The following is a 27481-nucleotide window of genomic DNA, read 5'->3' as shown; positions in this document are numbered from 1 at the left end:
CTTAACTTTTGTCATATTTTTTCAAAGTAAATAAGATAAGAATAATAGTTGCACCTTATATCAATTAATGCACCTCTGAAAGAGAAACAATATATATTTTTTTCAGAATTACTATGTCAAAGGTCTGAGAATAAACTAAAAAAAACGTTTCCTGTAAAATTTTTAAAATGGCGTTTGTTGAGTTTTGTGAAAACGGTCCTCAATTATGGTGGAACAGTTTGGAGTTCTCGCTCACGCCTGATTCATAAGTATACATCAGATGATATGATCACGAGATGATAACATTTCACCATAATTCGATGAAGTGGTCATATATGTTTTTATTTATTCACGGAGTTATTAAAATATCTGTTTCGGCATTTTGTACTTCAAATTTAGAGGACAATAATGTCCTAAATTTGAGATAATTGGATTGATGTTTTCACTAGTTTGAAGGTAGAACGTGCTGGCTGTCTGTTGAATCTCTTGTGTGATATAATAGTACCGGTACCTACTTAAGACCAAGATTTTCATAATTGAACAATGCAAATGTCGTAATCTGCTCCATAAATTATTCTGCCAACTTATTTTGAAGGACTTGTAATCTTTGGAGATAGGCCTATGTATTTGCTGCAGACCCCAAAGCAGGCGCTGCATAAAGCATTACTGAAAGAATGGGATACAATAAGATGTTAATATTCTATCAAGTGTTATTCCAATATTATATTTTCTGATTGTTGCATACGGTTTATCTTGGTATTAATTTGTAGTGGAGATGATATTAAAGATCTTCTTTTTGTGAAAGCTATTACACTTTACTTTTTTTTTTCATTTATTTTAATCCTCCACTTTGTACACTATTGAGTTAATTCCTACAAATGACTTTGGACCGTATTTGTTGAATTTAGAATACTGAAGTGTCTCAAATAAATTACTCTATCATGTGCGTTTTGAGCAATTTGAGATGATCCATGAGTAGGTAGATCAGACGTGTAGATATTATAAAGTGCGGGAGTTAAGACTGAGCAGGCATGCAGGTTTTGGATGACGCTCATGAGAAGGAGTTGGCAGAATATATTATGCAAGCTTAAGACATTTACTTTGGTCTCTATCCCAAAGAAATTAGAAAATTAGCTTGTAGCAATGGAACTGAAATGCCAGAGTCGTTGACTGCAAATAAAATGACTGGAGAATATTGGTTCATTGCATTCATTAAATGCCATAACAAACTCTCAATATGGAAACCAGAACTGACCAGTGGAACAAGGCCAACAAGTTTTAATAAAAATAAACGTTGACTCTTAGAAACAGTCATGTCTTGTCACAACTTCATGCCTCATGAAATTTAGAAACTGTACGAAATAGGAGTTACAACTGTTCAAGTCCCTGATCGAATAGTTGCTACAAAGGGCTACAAACAAGTGGGAAATATTGTTTCAGCGGAAATCTGGTGACAATGGCATGTGCAGTTTCTGCCATAATAAACCATGTACCACCATTATTTGTTTCCCAGTGCCCACTACAAGAGCTATTTCATAGCATCAGCCCCTGCTAATTGGTCAAGGTGTTTCTGAAACATTTTCATAACCATGCAAAAAGCACAGTTGATAGCCCTGTTTTATTATTGCTAGATAATCATGGGTCTCATCAGTCTGTTGATGGACTGGATTGAAAAAAAGGTATAATAATGTTGTCCTTTGCACCCACTGTTCACACAAACTTCAACCTCTGGACAGAACAGTATATGGTCCCTTCAAAAAATATGCCAATTTTGCTTGTGATGCATGGCTATTAAACTATCCTGACACCATGAACATTTATAATGTTCTGGAAGTTGTTCCCGTTGCTTTCCCACAAGCAATGACGCCGCAAAATATTCAGGCCGATTTCAAATGTAGTGGTATATACTGCCTTACAATAGAAATATATTTACGGAATTAGATTTTGCTCCAAGTTTAATCATGGATAGGCCACCACCTGAAGAGGAATTAACTGGTGAACCAACTACTCCGAAAAACGCATTAACTCAAGAATCATCTCCTAAAGAGAACAGGAGCACTGTTAAATAGCCATCAGTGTCAGAAAATAAACATCGCAAAGCCCTAAATGTCCTCAAGTGCACTCTACTGGTCCATCAAATGCCTTCCAAATTGTCAGCCCGGAAAATATCCGTCCTTTTTCTAAAGGTAGACCGCGAAAATCTATTCAGAAGAACATCCAAAAACGTGAAACAGTCATTCATTTTTTTTTCCTTTGTTTTTTTGCGAGTCCTTTGAGTTGTTAAATTATTGCCAGGACATCGTTAGTCTACAGTAGGTTTGATTTTCGTAACACATACACGTATTCCAACGTGTTTCGGGATTCATAAACTAGTGAATAAATTCAAAACGAAAGGTTCGGTTCTAAATAGGTCGAAAAAATGTGACTGAACGCGGTTTAGTAACTGCAGTAACTTCATAAATTTGTTAGCATTGAAAAATAAATCAATAAACTTTGAGCATGAATAATAGAGGCTGTAGCTTATGCTGTAACTAATTTAGAAAATAGTCCTTCTGTAATGTGGCTTTATCAAAATATCAATTAATAACATCCACTGCTAATTGTGGTTGAATTTCCATTTTTTTGTTTTTGGCTTTGGCTATAGTGAATGCCAAAGGGGCACGGTTCTTTCCTATTAAGTTATCCTCCACAAAACCTCGGAATTCATATGTCTCCAACAAGCAGTGCAAAAGCCGTTAAATTTCTATATTTTCAATTGATCGCTTTAGTAGAATGTAGAATAGGAGATGGTTAAATTAGAAAAGTGCGTTTATTTTATTGATTTTTCCTCGCGAGCTATTTTAACAAAGGACTCGATCAAATATAAATATTTAACAAAGGGCTCCTGAAAGCCCTTTCCAGCACATCTCTGAATGACAGGCAAGGACTGCTTGGTGTGCGAAGGCAGAAGATATAAAAATAATAAGTACCGGTACTCATTTTCAAACCATCAGTTGTCCGTTATCAAATGATTCATCTGGCAAGAGAGCTACACCCAACAACCATGTTCATTTAGTGAGGGGATGTGATCTGAATATGTGATTTTGTTGCTCTGTCACTGGTTCCGACTGTAACTATAGTTTCAAATTCACATCTCCGAGAAATCGCCATCTCTGACCGATACGTGATTCATATCCATGGCGACTGATGTACATACATGACAGCTGCAGAGTCCAGACAACTGCTAGTCAGAAGATTAACTTGAAGGACAATATATCTGGGATTACTTCACTATCGTCCCACTTTAGAGATTAACAAGGACAACTCTTTGATACTATAGCTATAATGACTCACCTTCATAAACATTCTTGGGACACATCGTGGTGAAGTAGGTCAGAGTGTTTTTTTTTTAGTGTACCTACTCGCTGCGCTAATCACTACTATTGATATTAAAAACATGGCAGCAGTATATCAATTCAGTTCAGAGAAGAACGATAAAGGCTTGAGATGGGAAACATTGAAATGTTTTCATTAAATATACCGGTGCAGTAGTGCTAATTTATAGTCCATATTGCTAAAGGTGATTAATTTAGATGAATTTGACAATTTAACCCTCATTACTGATTTCTGTAAAATCTCAATAATCGAATGTTATGGAATATGTGAAATAGAAGACTGAACACATCACTGGTCACCAGTTAGAAGTTGGTTTGGGTCTCAGAACGAAGATTCGTGTTTGTACGCTATGGGCTGTACTATGCTTTTGATTGTAATGTTCGGATTCATTCTGGCTTTGTTCCGGTATAAATAATCCTTGCAAAGAACAGTTATTTTCCTTAATTTTGTAGAATGGCTACGAATTGAAGATAAGATGAACACAAGCTGAGACTTACAGCAACAATAAATTTCTATTGATGATGACATTGTCTGATTGTCCTTGGAATGTGCCTGCCATCATAGTCGTAATGAACAACTGTGAATAGTAGTAGTAGGGTTTAAAAAGGGTGCGTCAGCTACTATGGCTATTTGCGCCCTTATCTAAAATTCTTAATAATACAAACACATAAAGAATATAACAATCAGAGTGTTACGACTGTGAATGCTAGGGTGTTATAACATTTGCAATCACCAAGAATCATCCGAACACAAAAATCACACTGAGACAAAATCGCTATTATGTCACAGCAATTATTCAGAGTTGTTACATCTCACCTTTAGTTTCACTGCGATTTGTAGTTGCACATCGTGAAGTTTAGTCTATTTTCTCCGTGTGAGTACATGGTACAGTCTCGCTTGTTGGGAATCAGCATGCGGGAATTAGTGTAAGCTTACAGCCAAGAATCGCACTGTATAATGTGCATATAAAAAGTCTCTCTCCAATGAAGTCGAGTGTACTGCAACCGCAGTTAAATTGGCAGTATGGACTTCTGCTTTCAACATACTCTTGTACTCACCTTCAATAATTCTCTGAATGATTAATTACTTCTACTTACAGTTTGGACTATTTAATCCATCCCGGCTTCATATGGTTTGATCTATCTCTTCCTCGGTCTGCTAGAATTTCTTCTGCCTTTAAGTTGATATTTAAGAGCCATTTTAGGGATTTTATTATCTGTCTCTCTCTGTGTTGTCGCCGTTTTCCTTGTACTTATTTATTATTTCATTCAATTCTTCTGTATCTAATTCTTTTGGATTGTGGGCAATCTTTGTTCAGTTTCACATCAACGCCATTATGAATTCCTGTACTGATACTTGCATTATCCGCTCAGTTTCCTTTCAACTGTTTTTTAATTACGCCTTTTCTTTCAAGAGTCAAATTCAGCGGCGGCAATGGACTCTGCATTGTAAGCAGTTGTTAATTCAACAAGCCCAAGAAACATGCATGAATCCATCTCTTGTGAAATCAATCAACATACTACCTGTACTAATATATAATCTCTAAAGGACCACATACATGCAAAGACTTGCCTGTAGAGAAGTCTCATTCGTCCATAATGTTCTGCCTAAGGGCAGGTCTTTCACTGCAAACCCAACATTCTACAATCTTTCCTATTTTCTGCCTTTCCATAGGTAGATCTCGTGTAGATGGTAAGCATTCGTCCTGGAGGTAAGTCTTCAGAGTTCAGCTGCTTGAATTTTTTCCTATGGTAGCTCTCTCCAAATTAAGTGGGAGAAAACTACTGCAACTATTGCGAGCATGTGGTTGAGATTTCATCATTGTTTCGTTTTAAGCAGTTCTCTAGCAAAATGGCGGCAAGCTATGAAAGTAGTATTTCTCGTGTGATCGTATTTTTCCATGGGAAATAACTGATTTCAATAACCTCTTACAACTTCTTCGTAAATTATAAGCCTAGAAGGTATGTCTGAGCATGTATGAACAATCATTCAATTCACACATCTTCTGGAGAGTAAATCTATACAGATAAGTCTCCAAGAAGTCTTTGCGAGTATGGGGTTCTTAATAGGGATTATTCCTTACATGCTTTAAAAAGGTTCTTTGGTATTATTTATTGTAACTCCAAATGCATTTAACACTTTAAGCCCGGAGGTATTTAAATATCAAGTATCTTTAAGTCAGCTTATGTTTCAGGCATTCTAGGATAAGGAGTCCTGGTGGCTTGTGTGTTCATGGATCCTAATGTATTAATTCTTTCTGTACTTATTACTCCGTGCTATCTTATGATGAAAAGATCTGAATAGAATCCACCAAAGTATAAAGAGTGAAGGTGGCAGAGTGAGTTAGTGTAAAGTTAAAATTAAGTATTGATCTAAACTCTTGCTTATTTTAGGAGTAAGAAGAAAAAAATTCCTTGCCAATATGTGTAACTGTTGAGAAGAAACTACCTTTTGAAGAATACACTGGAAGGAATGGTGAATGGGAGAAGAGTTCGGGGCAGAAGAAGATATCAGATGATAGACGACATTAAGAAATGTGGATCATATGAGGAGACAAAGAGAAAGGCAGAAAATAGGGAAGACTGGAGTATGCTGGGTTTGCAGTGAAAGACCCGCCCTTGAGCAGAACACTATGACTGAATGAATGAATGAATGTGTAACTGAACACTAATATGAAATGCTATTTTCGAATATTATGAAAAATGTATTTTAATATAGAAGATTTCTTTGTGTTAATTTTATTACTAATGATACACCAGGTCACTTTCACAATTTAAAACAATGAATTGAAAGTAAGAATTATGTTTATTATCTAGGACTACAGAACTATTACAATACAAGGCAAGAGAGTGTAAAATATAACTGTACATCCATTAACACTCAGTTCAACTCACTAGAGAATGCAGTCCCATACAAAGCCATACTAACAAAGCACAGTTCCGTGAAGTGTCCTAACATATCTCTTAAAAGCATCCAGTAGCATTGCAGGCTCCCACAATTACAGTAAACTCTGAACGTAAAATCATGGTATATGGCTCCAAAAAGTGTCCACACTTTTCAAAAGACTTATTTAGAAGAATATTGCACAAGTTCTATGAGAAGGAGTCTGGATTATTTCAATAATGACTCTTTAAATGATCTCACGAAATTGATTCTTGTTACATTACCTTGGTTGCAATATAATTTATAGAATTATCACTACATGATATTTTATATGAATTAGTAATATGTACATATCAAACTATGAATTTACGGTATGATATGATTAATGGAAAACAGAATATCACACATGTTACCTTTACCCCACCCCTTTTTTTCTTCTCTTTTTTTTTTTAAGCACAGAAAGCATCATGGGTAACTGTCTTAAAGTAGATAAAGCAATAATTTTCTTCAAATCATATTCAAAATTTGCCCCCAAACCGGCTATAAACATTGTTAAACCAGAATATATGGTGTGCTCATACTACAAAACCTAATAAACCAATTGCTAATATAGCAAAAATTATTCCTAGATTTCCAAAAGCTTCCTTTTTTTTCCTCTTTCATGGCAAATAATATGTGAAATTATACCGAATCCCGGAAGAATTAAAATATAAACTTCTGGATGACCAAAAAATCAGAATAAGTGTTGGTATAAAATTGGGTCACCCCCTCCTGCTGGGTCAAAAAAAGATGTATTTAGGTTTCGGTCAGTTAATAATATAGTAATTGCTCCAGCAAGTAGCCTACTGGTAGTGATAATAATAGTAAGAAATTTGTTTTTGTATGTATGGATTCATGTTAGAATTGAAGACATCTTGTGGGCACACCATGATTTTACTGAAGAGTTCATTGAACCACAATATTCTTGACATTTTTACAATTCTAGCTCAGTACAAAGTCCTTACACTTACTTAATGTATGTTAGTTCAGAGGAGAGCTTTCCAATATACGGTGCAAGGTTTTACAAAGTGTACACACATTACAGAGCCAAGTAATTAAATGAAACACATGAAACAAAGAAACTAATAACATATACATAGATGAGCACAATGTTCATGAAAGAGACCAACTTTAGAAAGATGAAGGAAAAAAAAAAAAACAATATACACCAATGACACATAAATCAAGGCCATTCATACATGCATATGCACGTGTTTCATATCTATCTCTCTATCACTCGCATGCACTGAAGACATCTTCAAATATTAATAGTAAAAAAAATAATAATAATAATAATAAAAAATAAATAAAAAAAAAAACAAAAATCTCGACACTAAGATTCGTAGTATCCAAGAATCTGAAGAGAAGTGTTGAATAAAAATGTACACAATTTGTCCGAACATGTCGAAACTGGTCCCTGCATTTGCATTTCAGTGTTACATTTCCATTCAAGTTGTGTCCATAAGATCTGAAAGAGGAAAATCCACTTTTAACATACCAGTAATATATTACTTTATATATAAACAAAATTAATGTTGTGGTACTTTAATCTGTTCCCCACTTCAACAGAACAGCTCAGAATGGCATATAAATGTATTATATCATAGAATTTTAAAGTTGGTAATTGCAGCTTTGTCAACGCAGAACTGCTTTGGTGCATCATCTACACCAACTCATAACTTTGTAATAGTTTTTTTCCTTGAAGATTTCATTAGAATTAGTCTTCATTTTCTACCTATCAATCGACTGAATTTTTTAAAATACTTTTATTCGACCTACACTAGATGTATATATGATGAAGAGAAGTAACGTAATCACATTAGGACATATTGACAGAAGACAAACAACATCCATGCCTGGACAAAAACAGTAGCTTTCATGCTATATTTAAAAGCTGCACCTTAAATGTTGAATACATTACGTCCTCTATCTATTTTCTTCCCATGTCTTCAAAAAAACCTTCCAACTATTAATGTTCTCACACTTTCAAGTCAAACATGCCATATCATTTCATCAAGTGCCGTAAGTATTGTCAGAATTTAATGAATTACTTAGCAACTTCTGTTCAGCTTTTCTGGATTGCACATAACTTTATTGTGGTAACAGTGAAAAAATTATTCTGGAGCAGATTGGACTCGAAAAATACAAATTACGAATAATCGTATTCTTACAGATAAGAAAATAAAGTGATGTAAGTGTCCAACTCGAAAATATAATAGACATCTGATGCAAAATCACATTCACTCAAAATAGTTTTGGCCAATGATAAAATTTTCAAGTACCTACCAGAAATGTGTGCATAGATGCCAACCTTTTGAAAATACAGTGGACTCTCGTAAGTTCGACAAAACAGAATTGAAAGTTCAGTCCAGTAAGGGTAGTGGGTGTGGCAGGTGAAATGAATACAAATTCTTATTGGTTATCCATCAACGAATACAGTACTGTACTTGCATTTCCTGCCCGCCCCGAGATTCATGTATGCGCTTCTAGTACCGTACCACAGTGGGTTTTGATAGTTCCGTCTCACAAACGGCACAATTCTCAAATAGAATAATAAGAGTTCATTAATTTAAAATCAGTGATTAAATATAGATGTCCTAATCAATAAAATATTCCGTTTTCCTTCAACAAAAGTATCACTACAAAACAAAGAAACCAATTCCCATTCAAATGGGAAACCCATTTCTTAGTGCCTATATAGGGGCGTGTCTAATTCTCCTACGTAAGCAGTTGAACTATAGGAATGTCGAACTTAAGAGCTTCCACTGTAATCTTAAATGTGAGGCAATTCCATCCCACCTCATCACTTGCGGAAACTCTACAGAATACTGAAGATTGCATCATCAACTGGTTTTATCAATTCACTCCAGATTACACGTCACCACCAACTTGTCAATTTGTAGTTATGATAAAAATATATTATAGAAGCCAGATATAACGCAGTTGTTGGGCGACATACTTCACCCCCACATTATAGCTTAACCACAGTATATTGTACATACAGTACAATTTTAAGTTTATGTTCATTACGTAATCAAATCAGCAACACGTCTGTGTTTGAGAATTATGCCTAAGAAAGCTCAGGTCAGTGAGTGTTTGCAGATATCGAGGGGGGGGGGGGACGACTCTTTCTGCACTGCTGCATTAAGGTAAACCATATATTCCTTGTATTGGACAGATTCTGTGCCTAATTTACAGGATATGAATGATGCTCTACAAAACTGATGGCTTGTTCGGAGAAGTACATGGAAGTACATGGCACATTTTGGGGAAAATGAAGTTTCAATTTGTTAAAAACACAAATGGAAACAAGTTCTTAATGGAAAGTAGGATAGTTTCAAGTAGGTTTAAATTAAGTACAATGAAACAATTAAGAATTAAGGATTGTCTCATTATGTATTTAAATGAAAGCTGACTGAATGTACACTCTAAGACAAAATGAACAGCCTTCCAAGAATAAGTCCTGATCAGAAAACATATAACACTGCATTCAAATACAAAACCTCAATCGTATTTTGCTGAATGCTGTGTCTTGGTCAATGTTCTCCTGAGCACTATGGTTCTTTTACTAGTTGCTGTATCCATGGGGTGTAACACATACTCGTGTGTAGGTAATACATCGAATCTGCCATGACGTGAATACAGAATGTTGTAATAAATAAATATGTAGGTACTAATAGTAACATCGAGGGTTCGAATCCTACCTTTTTCTTTCTTTCTTTTCTTTTCTTTTCTTTTTTTTTTTTTTTTTTTTGAATGGTCGTACACCTGCTATTTTTTCAATATTTTAATCTGATGAATAAATTTTAGGGCACCTATGTGCAAACCAAAAGAGAGACTTGGAATAACATTCCTTTGTGAAAATAACAATTATTATTTCAGAATCAGGTATATAATGTCTATAAATTTAAGTCTTCATTCTTCAGATCAGACAGAAACAAATGACTAATGTAATGAGAAATGACAGTGACAAGACACACTGCCAAGCCCCTTCTACTAACAAAAGAGTCCGTGGTTCTTCCAGAAACCAATGAGATTTCATATCTCATTTAACCTCCACCCACATGTTCCAGAGGCATCAAATCTAGAGACCGAGGAGGCCAATCTATCACATTGATATCCTGCTGCCTCTGGTTACATAAGTTCCTGTTGATATTCCAAGTTTCCTTCAGGATACTTCATCCTTACGGAGGGAACCATGATGTAGTGAAGTATTTGTTCATACTGAACACCATCCAATCAGCCCACAACACCCCTAGACCGTCACAATACCAATACATGACCACATCGTTGCAGCAGAGCTACGTATCTTGAAACATATTGGGTTTCGAATAGGCGGTAGATCCTGATTTTGTAATCGAAAATGTGACCTCATCTGAGAATATAACTATTTCATTCACGGCATTTGCTTTTGAAAACAGCTGAAATAGCCTATGGTCGTCATTAATGTGTTCTTTCAAACCAGCCACTCATGATAAGAGTCCTGCATCTTTCAGACTGTGAAAGAAGACCCAGGGAAATGCGAAATTGCCCTAATTTCAGGTGTGAATAGGAAAGAATCGCTTTCTGCATCTACAAGTAGAGCTACATTCTCTGTGACTAAAATACACATCTCTATCCAGACTCTGGGCATCGACGGTGAACAATTCCATCCCTGAATAACTTCACCCACAATCTGTAGACTCAGGGATTCCTTAATCTTCGAGCTGCTGCTGCAGCAGCCGAAAATCCTGTGTTGCTGACAGGAGCAAACAGTGATTGTTCCTATGCACAAGCCTGTGTTCATCCACTGTGCCAAATGTAAATAAGAGCGTTCCCTCTTCCCTGAGTAAGGGTGGTTGTTCCTCACACTTCCTTGAATAGATAAGAGTTTTTTTTTGTGATAAATTAACACTAAAAAGTGACAGAAGCACTAATAAGTGTATGCAGGTTTTATCATAAATGTGATTTAACACAGTAAATTTATCGCGAATTTTGCGAAAACTGGATTTTTTCTGCAAAAAAAAATAATTTCTTCTATAAAAACAAAAAGATGAGTTTCTTTTTAAATTACTTAAATACAGTACACTGACTTTGGAGACGTCAGCTACAAAAGAATAGAGACAAATTATTTATGAGTTGAATTATTCTCTTTAATGTCCTACAGGACCAATGCTGACTGGTTTTTTTTATATAGAACTGAATTAACAATGAGGCTGTAAACAAGAGGTACAAATTATTAAAGAGTTTTATTTTGCTATGAATGTTGCAAATACAATACCGTGTATAAGACTAATAATTGTATATGACATTTCTTACACAGTGGGGAAGGTGGGGAACCATGACATTCACTTAATTATTGTTACATTTTTATTAAGTGCCATTTCATTTATTTTTTCACGAACATTTTTAATAATGTTCACCAAAAAAAAAAAAAAACCTGACTCTGTACATAGGCCATTGTCTGCGTGTATACATAAACAAAATATAACATATTCTACAGCATGGGACAGCAGTCGAGGACCTATCAGCCAGCAGTGGGGTCAAAGACCTACCAGTGGGCGGTGGAGACCAGCAGTGACAAGGTGCCATGGAGATGCAGATTGTTCTAGTAAGGACAGGCCTAGTAAGACTGCTGCAGGTTAATTGCCAGAGTATTAGAAATAAACTTATTTCGTCTTGGAACTTAGTCTATGTTTATAATTCAATGTAATACTTGGGACAGAATCATGGCTTAGGGAAGACATAAGTTACTCGGAAATTTTTAGGTCGGATTATAGGGTCTTCAGAAAGGATAGAAGTGAGAGGGGAGGAGGAGTTTTCGTTTGTACTAAGATAGAAATAAGTAGCAATCTTCTGTGGATACATGAGAAAGTTGAAATATTAAATGTTCAGATATATAATTTATTTCCAAGAAATAGTCTGCCCAGGCATCCTGGGTTCCCAAAAACACAGAATAATACACATACAACAATAATATCGATTACAGTAAATAGATGAGTCAAATTAAATGAACTTAGAGCTTAAATTTAAGAAATAATAATGGGCGGAAAACTTTAGATGTATTAGCATGTTACAGACCACCCAGTGAATTAAATAATTTAACTTTGCTCAAACTAATAAATTCCTTACTACAGTATCAGAAGACCAAAATGTAGTAATTGCTGGGGATCTAAACCTCCCACAAATTAAGTGAAAATTGTACAAATTCAGACACACGGACCCTTGTTAATGAATTGATCTGGCATAACGGTTTCACGAAGATAATAAATGGCCTGAGATGTTAACCTATAAGACCTGTCTCTGTCAACTCTGAAAAAGAATTCATAAAATAAGTAATCACAATAGCATCTTATTAGAAATCTTCTGGGAAAACACAGTAAATCCGACATCAAGTCCAGTGTCTATCTGGAACTTCAACAAAACCAATGTCCATGCATTACAAATGTTTCTACGACAGAAGCATGATGATTTTCTAAGGGCTAAAGGAAGTATGCAGAATGTGTGGCATAAATTTAAGAGTATGATTTTCGAGGCATTAGTAAAATGTGCACCTTGTAAAATAATTAAGAAAAATCTGGATCCAGAATATTATACTAATTACATTCACTACCTAAAAAAAAAAAAGGCAAGATGCGCATTTAGTAAACGTAAGCAAAGCCATGAGCATTGGGATAAATATGTCGAATTAATTAAGAAACACAACCTAGCAACACAGGGACTAAGAGGACGACTAATGAGGGGATCTCCTGCTTCGTTGAGCCAAAAATAGGCAAAGTAAACAGCGTACTTTCAGAAGAAGATTCCATAGTATTCATAGTGGGAAAAATGTCTGTGATATGGTTGTATATTGAGCCTCTGACGCCAATAGAGGACATCTTAACAACAATATTAACAGAGTTAAAACAGACAGCAGGAGGATCCGACATCGTCATCGCCGGAGACTTGAATTGCAGAATAGACCGAGTGCACCACAGGAGCCAGGAACTCCTACAAACGATAGCAGAAGGATTGGAGCTCGTCAACAAGCCAAAAGACCAGACCTACTATTCACACAACGGCAGCAGTATCTTCTACAAGGGCCCGAAAATACAGATGGCCTACCACCAAGTCTGCTACTCATCAGCGGAAGCACAGATAAATAAACACTGTCCTATAACAGCAAGCTTCTCACTAGAATACCCAGACGAGGACAATACCCACAACAGAGACTTGAACTCACAAAAACTGTATGTAATGCAAATAAAAGAAAACAAGGCGCAAGTACAGCACCTAGAAAACTGCGAAAAGGAAGGAAACATTGAGTCAGAAGCAACAATGCTGGAAAATATTATCAAGACAGCAACCATCCCCAGAACCAAACGAAAAGCCAAGAAATGGTTTTGAAGCCAAATGTTTCGAGAGAGAAGACTAGTCCTACAAGCTCTGCGTCTAGCAAGGACATCCAACACAGCAGGAAACCTGAAGCTCTATAACAACGCCAGGAAAAAAATACAAAGCCTTAATAAAACAAAAATGAAGGACTACATAAAAGTCGAAGCCACAAAACTGATTGAGGAGGCGAGAACAGACCCTTTCTTAGCCTTGAGGGCCAGAAGAACACAAACCACGGGAAAGATAAGCATGGAAATCTGGGAGAAGCACTTCCACAATATTCTGAATCTAGAGAATAAGTCTACAGCACACGAGCCAAGAACACCAGAATTACTAGGCACAAACGCCGAAGAGGAAGTCCAACAAACAATAAGAACTTGAAAAATAAGCAAGCACCAGGCCCAGACGCAATCTACAATGAACACCTTAAAGAATCAGCTGAGGTTCTGCTTCCAGCGCTCACTGACATGATAAACCTATGCCTAAAAATCAGCAGCATACCAAACAGATGGAAAACCTCCACCATTAGCGTCCTCTAAGGGAAGCGGTGACAGGACTGATCCCAACTCCTACAGAGGAATTGCACTGGAGAATAACTTCTTAAAACTACTCACGAGATTAATGACAAGCACACTAACAAATGAAATCGACGGCAAACTCCCAGAGGAACAGTTCGGTTTCCGAAAAGGAAGAAACGACCTTCAAGCAGTTCGGACCCTCATAGAAGACATTGAAAATATTCTCAGGCTCCCACAAGGAAAATTCTATGTAGTATTTGTGGATTACTCGAAAGCGTTCGATACACTAAATAGGAATATCTCAGCAAAATTAGAAGCCCTGACAGACAAAAAAGAGGTAGCAGTTCTAATCCACAACATGTTGGAGAGCAACACAATACACATCCCAGACAACGTAACTATCTCTAAAGAAGTTATACAAACAGGATACAAGGGGACCCACTCAGCCCACTACTGTTTAACATTGCAAAGCACGATATCGCCGACAAAATAAAAGATGCAACAAACAAAATCAACCTGTACATTTACGTAGATGATATGGCCATCAGATCACCGGGCAAAACAGAACTACAAAAGGCAATCAATGCATTAGAAAGCTGGGTCGATGAAAATAAACTTCAGATTAATGCTAGGAAAACAGTCCAATGACCTTCAAGAAAGGTGGGAGAACTCACAAACAGAATCAAATGCAAGAGCGAACCCTTCCAAACGGTCAAGTCCTTCAAATACCTGGGCGTGACACTCCAGACAATCGTAAAATCCTTCAGCTCCACATTAAAGCAAGAGCGGTGGCAGCCACAAAGGCTATCTTCGACATAACATCTCTATCTAGACTGTGTCTAAAAACTGCTATGAAACTCTTCGACACCAAGATCATATCCATCCTAATGTACGGAATAGAAATAATCTGGGAAAAACTAGGAATAAAAGATCTATCAACCATGGAGGCCATGAAGGCACAATTCCTGAAGACGGCCCTTTGGGTATCAAAACATACCTACTTGCGACTCATCTATGTCCTGGTCAGAAAAACCTTTCTAATGGAAGACCTCAGGATCAAATATAGCCTGCCATTTACAGAGAACTGGAAAAAGCAAATGGAAATAAGAAGACAGAAAACAACAGAGATTTGGCCCGAATTCTATACAACCGAGGCTATGGTAAATATAACATGGATGGAAACCAATCAAGACCTGTGCCACTTTGTGAACTCTATGGCAATGCACGGCTACTATCAGAAAGTGTATGAAGTGAAGACCTACCACAACCCGAATGAGACATGCGTGTGAACTCGCTTGTGACCAAAACCACGTCACATCATGCAAAAAACAATCCAAATGATTGAGACCTGCATGGAATCATAAACTGTGAAACTGAAACAAAAGCGAAGTGTAGTGATAGTAACTCTAGTTAGTTATATGCACAACTTCTGCACATTTCCTTATTATTATTAAGAAACTTGAATGTGAAAAAGGATAGCTCATGAAAATTTTTCTAAAATAATATTTTAAAAGAGGATGAAAGTAACAATTTGAAACAGTTCTATAATTATGTAATTAAGGAAAAAATGAAATGTTTTTATAAAATCAACACGGAAAAAATATAACCGTATTTCATTTCGGTTTTCAATAATAATAATAATAATATCGCTGCTGATACTGGTGGTTGTGTCACAGAGTGTGATCGAGAAGCAAAATTGACTTTTACAGTAACTTTCAAAGGTGTTAGAGAGAGAATAACGAAATTAAAAAATCTAGTCTTGAGGACCAGACAGTATTGCTAGAGAGATCCTTAAATTAGGTTCAGAGGCCATAATTCCATACTTAATGCGTATATATCATGTTTCCATAAACAATGCAGCTATTCCATGTGACTGGAAATCAGTTATAGTGGTACCCATACATGAAGGTGGAAATAAGTAATGTCGCAAACTACAGACCAATTAGTCTCACTTGTATGTAAAGGTATGGAGCATTTGATATCGGATTATATTCGTCATGTTCTAAATGCGAAAGACTGGTTTTACAACCACCAGCACGGTTTTAGGAAAGGCTTCTAATGTGATAGTCAAATTACATCGCTAGTTCAGGATCTAGCTGAAGAAATGCAGACGGAAGAAGCGATGCAGTTGTGATTTATTTTCCGAAAGCATAGGTCATGAAATACCGGAAATTGGAAATGTAAGATCGAGGTGCCACAGGGTAGTGGTCTGGGGGCATTACTCTTTATAATATACATAAATGACTATGCCAAAATATTACATCAAATATGAGGCTATTTGTAGAAGACTGCATTATCTATAGAAAGATTGGAAATAGTTCTGATGTGGATGCTATTCTAACAGACTGGAATAAAATTTATAACTGGGCGTTAATGCATAGGATGAAAATAAATAGTTCTAAAAGTAAATCTATAACATTTTGTAAAATCCGAGAGGGAACTAGTCTAAACTACGAATTCAATGGTGGTGTAATTTCGCAGGAACAATGTTGTAAATACCTAGGAGTACATTTAAACTCCAAACTTTCTTGGGGAGAGCAGGTTGATAATGTTATGGGTAAAGCTGGGAAGACACTTCACTTTATTACGAGAATCTTGAAAAAGGCTAGCCCCAATTGAGGGAAATAGCATATCTAACATTAGTGTGACCATTAATGGAATACGGAACTACACGTTAGGATCCCTATAGAATAATATCAGATAAATTCCTTAGAAAGAATCCAGTATAGGACAGCTAAATTTGTTAAAGATAAAAGAGGAGATGAGAATGATACGATAAAAGAACTTAAATGGGAAAAATTGTAAAACAGATGTAGAAAAACTAGAATTACATCATTGTACAGAGCACACCTACGTCAAAAAGCATGGGTAGACATAACTCAGAGCCGCCAATGTGCTATAGTAGGAACAATCATTAGTTTAAAATCAAATGCAGGAAACAGACAACGGATGTAAGTAAATTCTCATTTTTAAATCGAACTATAAATGATTGGAATGACCTACCTGCAGCAGTCTTTGAGGGCTGTCCTTCCTTAAGGAGATTTAAAAACAAATTAAAAAGTTTTGTATAAAGTGAAAAAAAAAAAAAAAAAAAAAAAAAAAAAGTTACATTACTTAAGGTGACATGTATTTACTTAGCCTGACAAGTTATTCTCTTGTTTTGAATTGTAACTTATTTTAAAATAGCTTGTAAGAGGGTCTTAGACCACAAATGTTCAGTTTAATGTAGTTCTGTTTATAAATATGAATAAGGGTGTAATTGTTTCTTATTTGAACTATTGTATCAGTGAAGCATTGTGAGTCAGTGAAGTTATGGTTTACAATGGCAGTGAACAGTTTCGATCAGTGATAATTTATAGTGTTCCACAGTGTCAGTGAAATGTGTTATATAGTGTCAGTGCAGTGTGTGAGATGAGAGAGAAGTGAAAGGTTATCAGTATCAATATAAAACTTATGTAGGTTCTGTACATATGCAAGTTGTAATAGAGAATTAGGTTATTTTATCTATTATTAACGTAATTGTGTATTATTTGTATTGTATATTTTAATTGTATGTAATTAAGTTACCACTGCCACCGGATGTTTGCCCACTTGCAGTGTAAATACATACTATATATTACGAAATTAATTTGTAAGAGTTAATGTCCACTTTATATTTTTTATAGCTATCAAGACAAAGCATTACACATGAACTCAGTACTCAATATTATGACTGGGTAGCATAAGACATGAACACGCAACATAACAAGAATCTCCAGCTCTTTTTCTACCTCTGAGCATCAGTAGGTTTTCTCATGTAAAGCAAGCATCGTACCAAAGTGGTCTTCGTCAAATTTCAGCTTCAATAGTACACTGTTTTTTTCGTCTTAGGGCACCATATCAAAAGTAAATTGGAAAAGGTTAGAACCTGTTTTTCTTACATGCTGGGCATTCAATGATTTTCATTCCGACAGCCTTGCTAACTTTCAAATCAAATGCCCACAAAGAACTAGAGTCTTTAAAAGATTGTTCTGTTAATGAACTGTTATCCAATATACCCCAAAACAGCACCACAGTAAGTTATGGAAAATGCTATCATTCCACAGATATAAGTAAGGCATCTACAGTAACAAACTGTACCAATGTGACTTCAGTGCAATAAGAATCTATACAGACACAGATAAAAAAAAAAATGAAGATGCCAAACATAACATTTCACTTGAAAGCCGTGATGTAAAAGTGCTGTTTGAATGTGCCACTGGAAAAGTTATGGGACAAAACTGAAGGCAGGCTAGTGAGCAAGTGCAAAAAAATTGAACAGCATTAAGGTATGGTCACACACTTCTACTTTTGCTGCACAACTTTTGTACTGCAGCTGTAGAAGTTGGTATTATGTTCACACATAAGCCAAAATTACACTACTTTTCGTGCTGTGCAGCCTAAGCACTGCAAAAATTGCGAGTCTGTTCTCACACACAAGGCGCTACTTTTGCAGCTGCAGTTTTCCATCTCCATGTTTACTCTTCAATACATTTTGTAGTCATGTTCACATTAGTTTCAGAGGCGATAGCTTACTTACCACCTCTTTTAATTATAAAATGGAGAACAAAAACTACAAAAGCAAAGATGCTGGAACTAAGAAAGAATAGAAATACAGAACAGTTTGAAGTTACAATCTCCTTAAGAACTCTGATAAAGGGGATGAATAGGTCCTAATGTTCGGTATAAGAAGTTTTTGCGAATATCTGGAACATTATTTTTACAGTCTTCTGAAATTTGCATAGCACTAGCAATTTCTGCTAAGTCTTAGTTTTTGTTGGGAATCGGCATTTGCAAATTCCGAAAGTGCTCTCTTAGTTCAAGTAGGTTTATTATTTATTTTTCTGTCCTAACTACCATTTAGAAAAATATATTTTTATTATAGAGCTACAGTATATTATCAGCATCTGACAGCCATCTCCACCTCTTTGTTGATATAATATGAAAAATGTCTCAATTCTAGTAGGGGATATGTTGAAAAGTATCTCAACAATTGCTGTGTCTGTTCCAATAAATTGCATTTTCTTTCTGTTAACTCTGGCGAACTTATTTTTTACGACCCTTGTAATTGCAGTTGAGTGGCCAAAATTTGTATAAGCCCTTCTTTTGACATTATTAACACAGTGGGGGGGGGGGGGGGGGAAACTTCATCTGCATCCACTAGAATGTTTGCTTGTAAATACTGGTGAAACTATGGGACTCAGCTTACTAGTTATCCAATCTGGGCAATATATTCATGACTTGATATTGTTAATGAACCACACACATACTATGTGGTGAAATGAGTGCAATTTAAACAATAGGACACTCGTCAGTCATCTTACATCATTTCGTGAAGAGTTTCAAGTGGAGAAAATGTCTCCGAGAATTCCCAGATTATTGTTCAATATACAGATTAGTGACGAAATTTAAAGCAATCAGGCATGTCTTAGGAGAGAGAGGAAAGGTGAAGTGCACAGAAAACTGCAAATTTTAACCGAGAAGTTAGATGAAATTGGTACTTGATCAGGGGCTAGTCCTAGAAAGTGATTGTGGCATTCAGCACCAGCACAACAGATGAGTGTGAACATTTATATTTTTGTAGATTTCTTTTCAACTGTATTTATGACTGATTAATTGATTCCTTGGTAATGTTATACAGTAACAAAGTCTTCAGTTTCACCTAAGGTGACTACAATAAAAGCCAAGTAATCCCTTCACTGCTGAAAATACTCAAACACTTGAAATCTCTCTCCACAACTTAAAAAATAAGGGTTTGGAGTGCAATCAATGTACAACGAACTGGAAAAGTTTCTTTGATGCAATATACTCGAAAATATATTATACATATCTGAACCCTTCCACTTTCTTTTGCTGCAAATTGACAAAAAGAAATAACGTATTTCATGCAGGACAATGCCACTGCATACAAAATCTTGGTTCATGAAGTATTTGGTGATTGAATAGTGAGTTATGGTTTGTGGTCACCGAAACCAAATTTGAATCTGATTTTTACGGGTATTTATGGGGACAACTTAAAGACAGTGTATGAAAATAATCCTAATATCAACAAAGAAATTCGTAATAACTCAAGTAAAAAACTACATTAGATTTCTAGGAACATATTCCGAAGATGTGAGACATGTTCCATAGCAGATGATAGTTCTTTCGAGAATGTAATCTTTTCTTTTCCAAGGGAGTGCATGATAAAATTAACTGTGCAAGTTGCAGAGTTCAAGGATATTGTAAAACCGCCACTTCGTGTTAACAATCCATTTTGCAAGTTTCATGGATTTCAACTGAACACCTGGGAATTTCTCGTGATGTACCAGTATTCTATTTAACTTATATGCACTTCAAACAGATTTGCCATTGCTCTGTACCACCTGGCAAGGTAAAGCACGTAAATGCCGAACAATGGGAGAGCAGAAGAAAATTCCTTCAGAAAACTCACATCAGCTACTCTGTCCATAAATTCTGTAAATTTCTATGTATTAATGCCTGTACCTTGTAAATTGCAGCAACACATATTACTTATGCAAAGCTTCACCAGGAATCAAATGTCATCATGCAGCAAGATTTTCAGAAGAAATAGAACTGTCCAAACACCTACTACAGAAAAGTGGGATAGAAGGACACGAGGTCTATTTCACTGGGTATTTATTAAATGCACCATTATTTCTGCTATAAAACGTAGATTTCTTTTTAATGGATATATTTTAGTGCTTATAAAGTAGATTTTAAAGGAAAATTTATTTTAGCACTTCCATATAAGATACAGACACATAACGGACAGATTATACAAGTACACATTCTGCCAAACTTTCCAGAAATGATGAACATATGTTCTAACCACTGAAGCACATTAGACACTATGCTGATGGAAAACAGACACAAACCACTGTATAAAATGTTTCCTAAAATGCACCTCTGCAACACAAACTTTTTCTTTTCAAATAAAGTGGCGCAACGAAGACTGCTTTTGAAAATGGACAAAAAAAAAAAAAAAAAAAAAAAAAAAAGACATAATCCTTATATAGTAGAAGTCTTCTACATCTGGTTAAGATTTGTCTGCTATTACACATTGAAAACCTGTAATTGTGGCACATAATTCGTCCAAAAGAAGTGTCAACTATTTTTTTTAATAATACTAGACAGTATGCCACAATACCACTTCATTTAGTAATGAGAACTACACAGTTTAATCCCAAGATTCAACAAGAATTGCAGGTTTGTCAACTGACTATTACTATGAACATGGAAACGTTAAAATTAAATGACACTTCAATTGCTTGCAGTAGCAGCAGCATCATCATCATTCACAGTTTCATTTTTATCCTCTCCAGGGGGCTTCCCATTTATGGCTTCTTTTGTGCCCTTACCTGCATCGGACTTTGTTACTGTTTCATCAGCCTCTGCTACTGTCTTGACTGTGTCACCTTCAGATGTAGGATCTGCAACAGTTGCATTTCCTTTCTCGCTGTACCGAAATCTGTCATATCGGCCTCCTTCTTTACGCGAGTCATCATCCTCATCTGAGGATTTGTTTCCTGGCTCCACCTCTCGCAGCAGCTCTCCCAGATCCTTATCAACATCAGCCCACAACTTATCATCCATTCCACTCTCCAAATCCTGATCCAAGTCACCATCCCCCTCAGCACCACCATCTGCTGTGGTTTCTGTTGAGGTGTCGTGTCCTCCAGAATCCTGATTGGACTTCGTAGTGCCCTCTGCATTGTTTTTCTTGCCACCGGTTTCTGTGCTAACAGCATTAGCTGATCCTTTACCAGAAGTGTCCTTTTCATTAGCGCCATTTGCTTCATCATCCTTTTTCTGAAAAAGAATAATAAAAAAAGCATAATTCACAAATCAGAAATGTAAATTAACTATGGTAAAATGGCGTGTAAACATGTCAAGTTAATGTGAAAGTGGATTATTCCCATGTGTGTATATCACTAGTTTATTTTGCAGAAACAATAAGTAAAATCGTGAGATCATTAATCACATGACTGAATCTCGAGGAGTGAGAGAGATACTCCTAAACAGATTAGGACCACATAAAAGTTTCCCGACAAGTATAAATCAGGGGTACACGTGAAATTTAACTCAGGTTTTTGGTTATCTATTCCTTCTCCAACTGCCTACCCCATATGTATTTCGTATGTTAGTGCTAATAGAAATGTCGACCAATTACCTCATCCTCATCTTTCTTTGCTTCTGAATTTTTCTTTGCCTCTGCCTCCTTGGCTGCATTTTCCTTTGCAATCTCCTTACGATGATGTATTTTCTCTGCCTTACTTCTCAGTGCTCTATCGTCACGATAACGAACATAGCGCTGCAGATGATTTCGAGTTCGACAGTGGATTGATAGAGCCCTTTCAGGCTGGTCCAAACGTGGCAAATAAAGGCGGCACAACTCACAGTAGTAAACTTCCACCTTCTTGATGTATTCAGAGCCTGAAAACAAATGAAAAAAATAATTTCCACTGCTAGATTCAGCACATAAAGAATAAAAACGCAGCTGAACTGAACACGCGAGGGGGGGGGGGATAAGATTACTTACAAGAACGTTTACCAGCTTTTAAGTGTAACCTACAGCAGCAACTAACTGCTTACATGTGTACCACATTTTAAAGTATACTGTACTGCTATCGCTAACACAATAGTTTATAAAGTTGTTCATCTTGCCCCGACAGTGAATCACATAGTGGGTGAAGATATATTTCAATAAAACGATTGTGCATCATGATAAGTATAAAGTGTCCGAAATTTCAACATAATGTAACTTATTCTTTTAGATTTCTTAATCTGTAAAATATTTCTAATCTCAATAGGCAACGCATTTCCAACCAGAAATTTACCGTCATTTTATATGAAGAAATGCTGTTTCAACGCAATATTATTTACATTTTCAAGATTGTCAGTATAGAAGTGTAAGCTTATTTTGTATAAAAAACGGTATAGTTAAAATTTTTACGATTTTAAATACATACCAAGATTAATTTCCTTCCTTTTCTCTTCACCTTCCTTCTTATCTTTGTCACTTTTTGGTTTTCCATCATCATCACCCTCATCCCCAGTATCTGAAAGTTGTAGTAATAATAATAATAATAATAATAATAATAATAATAATAATAATAATAAATACAGAGTATAAATTCAAAAATATGATTAGGAAATCTCATATTTGCATTTCTCACAATTTTATTAGAATTAAATAACTGAATTTCTTACCATCAACTGTTCCCACAGAATCGAGAATCATGAAATTATCCATGTTTAACTCCTTATCATCCATTCCACTACCATCATCGTCATCTCTATCTCGATCACGGTGCATGTGCATCATGCGTTCCTCCAGTCTTGCCTTCCTCTGGAAAGTATAAATATTTACACTGTCAACTAAGCCTCAATATGAGATCCTATCTCCACAAGACTTTCAAATATCTGCTTAACAATTGCATAAATATTTCAGAATCGAACACTGGATATTAAAAATATTATGAAGTAGACAACTTTCATAAAATTCTAAACAGAACAGTTTTACACTATATCCATTAAAAAAAAGAGTGCTTATGTCTCTTCACAATGAAAGTGGGTGGGATATTCAGATCCAGCTACAGATAAAGTTTTTCCCATAATCCTCTTTTCGCCACCACCTGCAAGGTATCTAGTAAAATCCCAGTATCATTTAGGCCAATTTTCAGATGAAAGTTAATGTACCACCGCTTTTGTTAGGTGCACTAAAGATCTATAAGTGGAGACCGTATTATTTTGGTGAAATAAAATGGGCGATTTTGGTGTTAGACTTGCCACTACATGGTGGGTGCTAAGTGAAATAAGTTGTCGAACATATTAGGTTATGTTTAATATAAAACATTTTGTTACTCCCCTTTTTCCTAACCCTCATATCAGCATCCCCAAAATATAACGCAAAAAGTGATGGAAGTAAACATTTTATATAAACTTTCACTTTTATATACTCCTCAGCTCTTTGGCATTTTAAAAGAGGATGTTAGGTGATAAATTTTCAATTCTAGAAACACTAGGAAGTAATGTTAGCTACATCCACTGCAAGAGCCACATAGAGAACCATCAGCAAAGACCTAAGAATGTTGACTACAGAAATTAATCTCTTTTCGATAGCCATACGGATAGGAGTGTACACAACATCCATAGAGGAAATACAGAAATATTGGAATTACCAAGCAAATGACAAATTAATTGAAACAATAGCCACAAACTTTTTTTTTTTTAACATTAGTGAATAAAAGTTTAGTACATATTTCGTGGTTATTAACACATTTTGCACAATGATTCAAACTTCGTGTTATTTCGTGAGTATGTTTTGCTTAAATATATTTTAGGTATCTAGAAGGGTGAATGCGAGAAAAACAGTAATTGTGCATATCACTATTACCAAACAATACAGCCCCTACCAATACACAATTTCATATTGATCATGGCTGCCAAAAACCTGGCATCTATGTATTCAAAGCATAAATTCTTTGTCAATACTAGTGCAGCATCTATAGTAAAGCTCCTATTTTGTGTGATCTCAAATTAATATATATATATATATATATATTTTTTTTTAGTTTGTTATTTTAAGACGCTTTATCTATGGCTATAGTTATCTAGTGTGAGCGAAATGAATGTAATAATACTAGCGAGATGAGTCCAAGGTCCAGCACCGAAAGTTACCCAGCATTTGCTTTTAATGGGTTGAGGGAAAACCTCAACCAGGTAACTTGTCCCAATCAGGATTTGAACCTGGGCCCATTAGTTTCATGGTCAGAAGTACTAACCGTTACTTTCAGCGGTGGACATATATATAAAGTAAAAGAGACTTCAGGTTCCAAAAATGATTCCGTAAAAATAATATATTTTCATATTCTATTCAATATAATTTGCTTTAGAATAAAACCTGTATTTAAGGAAAAGAAAATTAGGAATTTTCAAACTTTTTTTATTCCTCATTTTTATGTTTCCGAAACACAAATTGTTGAAGCTTGTAGTCATTCGGTACCTGAAGTTTCAGTGTGGGTGTACTCTAGTAGAGCCGAAATAACTTTCATGTGGTTTGAATCCAAAGGCCACTTGACCTTTCTGACTTATGCACTTGGCGTTTGTAACAGTGGAAGTTTCAAGTTTGTGTTCGTGTATTTCAGCAAGATTGTTTCATAAGAATGGCTTCAGGAAAAGAAGTAAATGAAGAGAAAAACAGAAGGAGTGGATTCCCAAGATGCGGTACAAATACCCATTACATCTGATGAGTTTGTGACTTACGATAATGTAATCACAACATGTATCTGTTATGTTCAGGATATCTGTGACGACCTAAATGGACAGAATGGTGGTGGTAAAGAGGATGCAGAAATAAAACCTACTCCAACATTCAGTGAAGCTGTTGCCAGTATCGACATTGTCAGGAACTATGAAACATCATTTAACCTCTTAACCAATGGTCATTTAAATCCCCGCACCACTAGTATGTTGGCAAATAGGGATTTAAACCCTGTGTAGAATTTAAAAACGAGGATATAGAAAATTGCTTGTACCTCCTACAAATTTCAATATTTTTTCATGGAATAAGAAGTGATGTGTTAGCAGACATTTCGACTTTAAATTAATGAACATTGCTCTTCTACATGATAAGAGTAACAAGTATATATCGCAAAATAGTTTTCAGTTCTTTTCTAAAAGACCCTGTGATGTATGTAAAGGCATTTGCTTATGAGTTTGATCAACTTTTCATATCTCCTTGCTGTACTCTAGCCAAGAGCAAATGTTTACAGCAAGAGAGAGACTGCAAATGTGCTGTACAAGAAGGCATTTAAGACAAAGGTAAGTTCTAGCTACTTCTCCCTAAATGTCTGCTTACATTCCATTATGTCATAAAGCCTAGGGTCACGGCTTTGTGTACAAGTGTTTCTAAGCTCGAAAGTGGTAAATGTATACTTGCAGAAAATTTTACAGCAAAAGATGTGGAAGAAGTTTTAGACCCCGACAGTGATTTCAATTACAACTTCAGTGATGAAGACATTAAAGAACCAATAAATGCATCCTGTGACAGTGATATGATGCCTTTGGGATCCAGGGGTGAGGAAGCAGTATGGAAAGAGCAAAATGGCAGTAACATGGTACATCACCCTTTTCTGTTAGTGGGCTTCAATTAGACACAGGACTAAATAGCTATAGCCAACCCTTGTACATCAGCAAGGGAACATCAGGAATGAGCTGACATTTTGAAAATGTTAAATTGATTGTTCAAACAATCACTTTTACAGACACAAAAACAAACTGAGCAGATGTTCCTTGGTTTCTAGATCATGCATTGATTCGTTTTTGAAGCAATCTACTTCAACCGCTGCTGATGAAACAGTAGCATCAGAATTGACACTGTTAAGCATCACCATTCTTTCCGAAGTTTGGACTGCAAGCCAAACTAAAGGTTTTTCATGATTCAAAGATAGCTACAGAAATGACCGTAGGAAGGAGCAAGGCTACAGCAGTTTCTTCAGGATGTCTTTGTCCAGCTTCAGTTTTGAACCTAACAACAAATTGTTAACACATGTTATTCTTCAGTGGCAACAAAGGTAACGTCAAATGTTACCCCATTTTACTTAAGTATTTCAGCTTAGAAGATGAGCTGGAAACATCCCTTCTAGATTTTTATGAAAACAGTGATGAGTTTTCTGAAGTAATAGCTCATGATATATTGAAGAAAATGGAAGGCAATAAATTTCATGTTGCACAAATATCTTCACACTCAGCAGACAATGCCTCAGCTAATTATGGAAAACTTTGAAAAGCTGAAGGAGAAGAAACCTGATCTAGTGAAAGCAAACTGTCTGACCTTTGTTCTGCACAACTGCTCCAGATATGGGTGTATGAAACTGAATATCAATATTGAAAACCTTAATCTAAAGATGAGCAGGTCTGTTCTTTGTTATTTTGTAATTTGTTAATCACTTGAACACATCAAGCACGGCTGTCACACCAACAACTGATAATATAAAACAAAGGAAATGTGCAGTGATGCCAGTGCCATAACAATGGTAGCTGCTGCCATCTCCCATATCGCATAGACAACGTGAGTCCAGGACTGATAATGTTTATGCAAAGAACATGAAAATGTGTAAGCTTACTCATTTGAAGTACAAAGACTCATGCCATTTATGCATCAAGACATGCATCTACTACACATGAATACCTGTACAGCACTTAAATCGATTTCGATAAAAACTGGACTCATGCTGTTCATGAAATTATTGATTCACACATATATTGAGGACGAATTCGTTTAAGCACACAGCCGTGATGTACTACAGCTC

The 27481-nt window shown here is 35.8% G+C and overlaps 1 protein-coding gene across 6 annotated transcripts in view; it reads right to left on the bottom strand.

The window, feature by feature from the left end:
* Window positions 1-6140: 6140 nt before the first annotated feature.
* The window catches only part of LOC138696489 (myb-like protein X), a 56423-nt gene continuing 35082 nt past the window's right edge, over window positions 6141-27481 (bottom strand). For 5 of the 6 annotated variants that reach the window (XM_069821511.1, XM_069821516.1, XM_069821512.1 and 2 more), the window contains 4 exons: window positions 23379-23517; window positions 23138-23227; window positions 22339-22601; window positions 20879-21977 (listed from right to left, as the gene is read on the bottom strand). In XM_069821511.1, the coding sequence (XP_069677612.1) occupies window positions 21429-21977; window positions 22339-22601; window positions 23138-23227; window positions 23379-23517 (1041 nt within the window). In that variant the 3' untranslated portion in view covers window positions 20879-21428. Of the gene's footprint in view, window positions 7745-20878; window positions 21978-22338; window positions 22602-23137; window positions 23228-23378; window positions 23518-27481 lie in introns of those variants that run through there. The other variant, XM_069821515.1, reaches the window with a different exon arrangement.

The sequence above is a fragment of the Periplaneta americana genome, chromosome 3 (assembly GCF_040183065.1).
Source record: "Periplaneta americana isolate PAMFEO1 chromosome 3, P.americana_PAMFEO1_priV1, whole genome shotgun sequence".
NCBI lineage: Eukaryota > Metazoa > Arthropoda > Insecta > Blattodea > Blattidae > Periplaneta > Periplaneta americana.
Note: the sequence above shows the minus strand (reverse complement) of the source record. Positions and strands in the feature narration are given on the sequence as shown.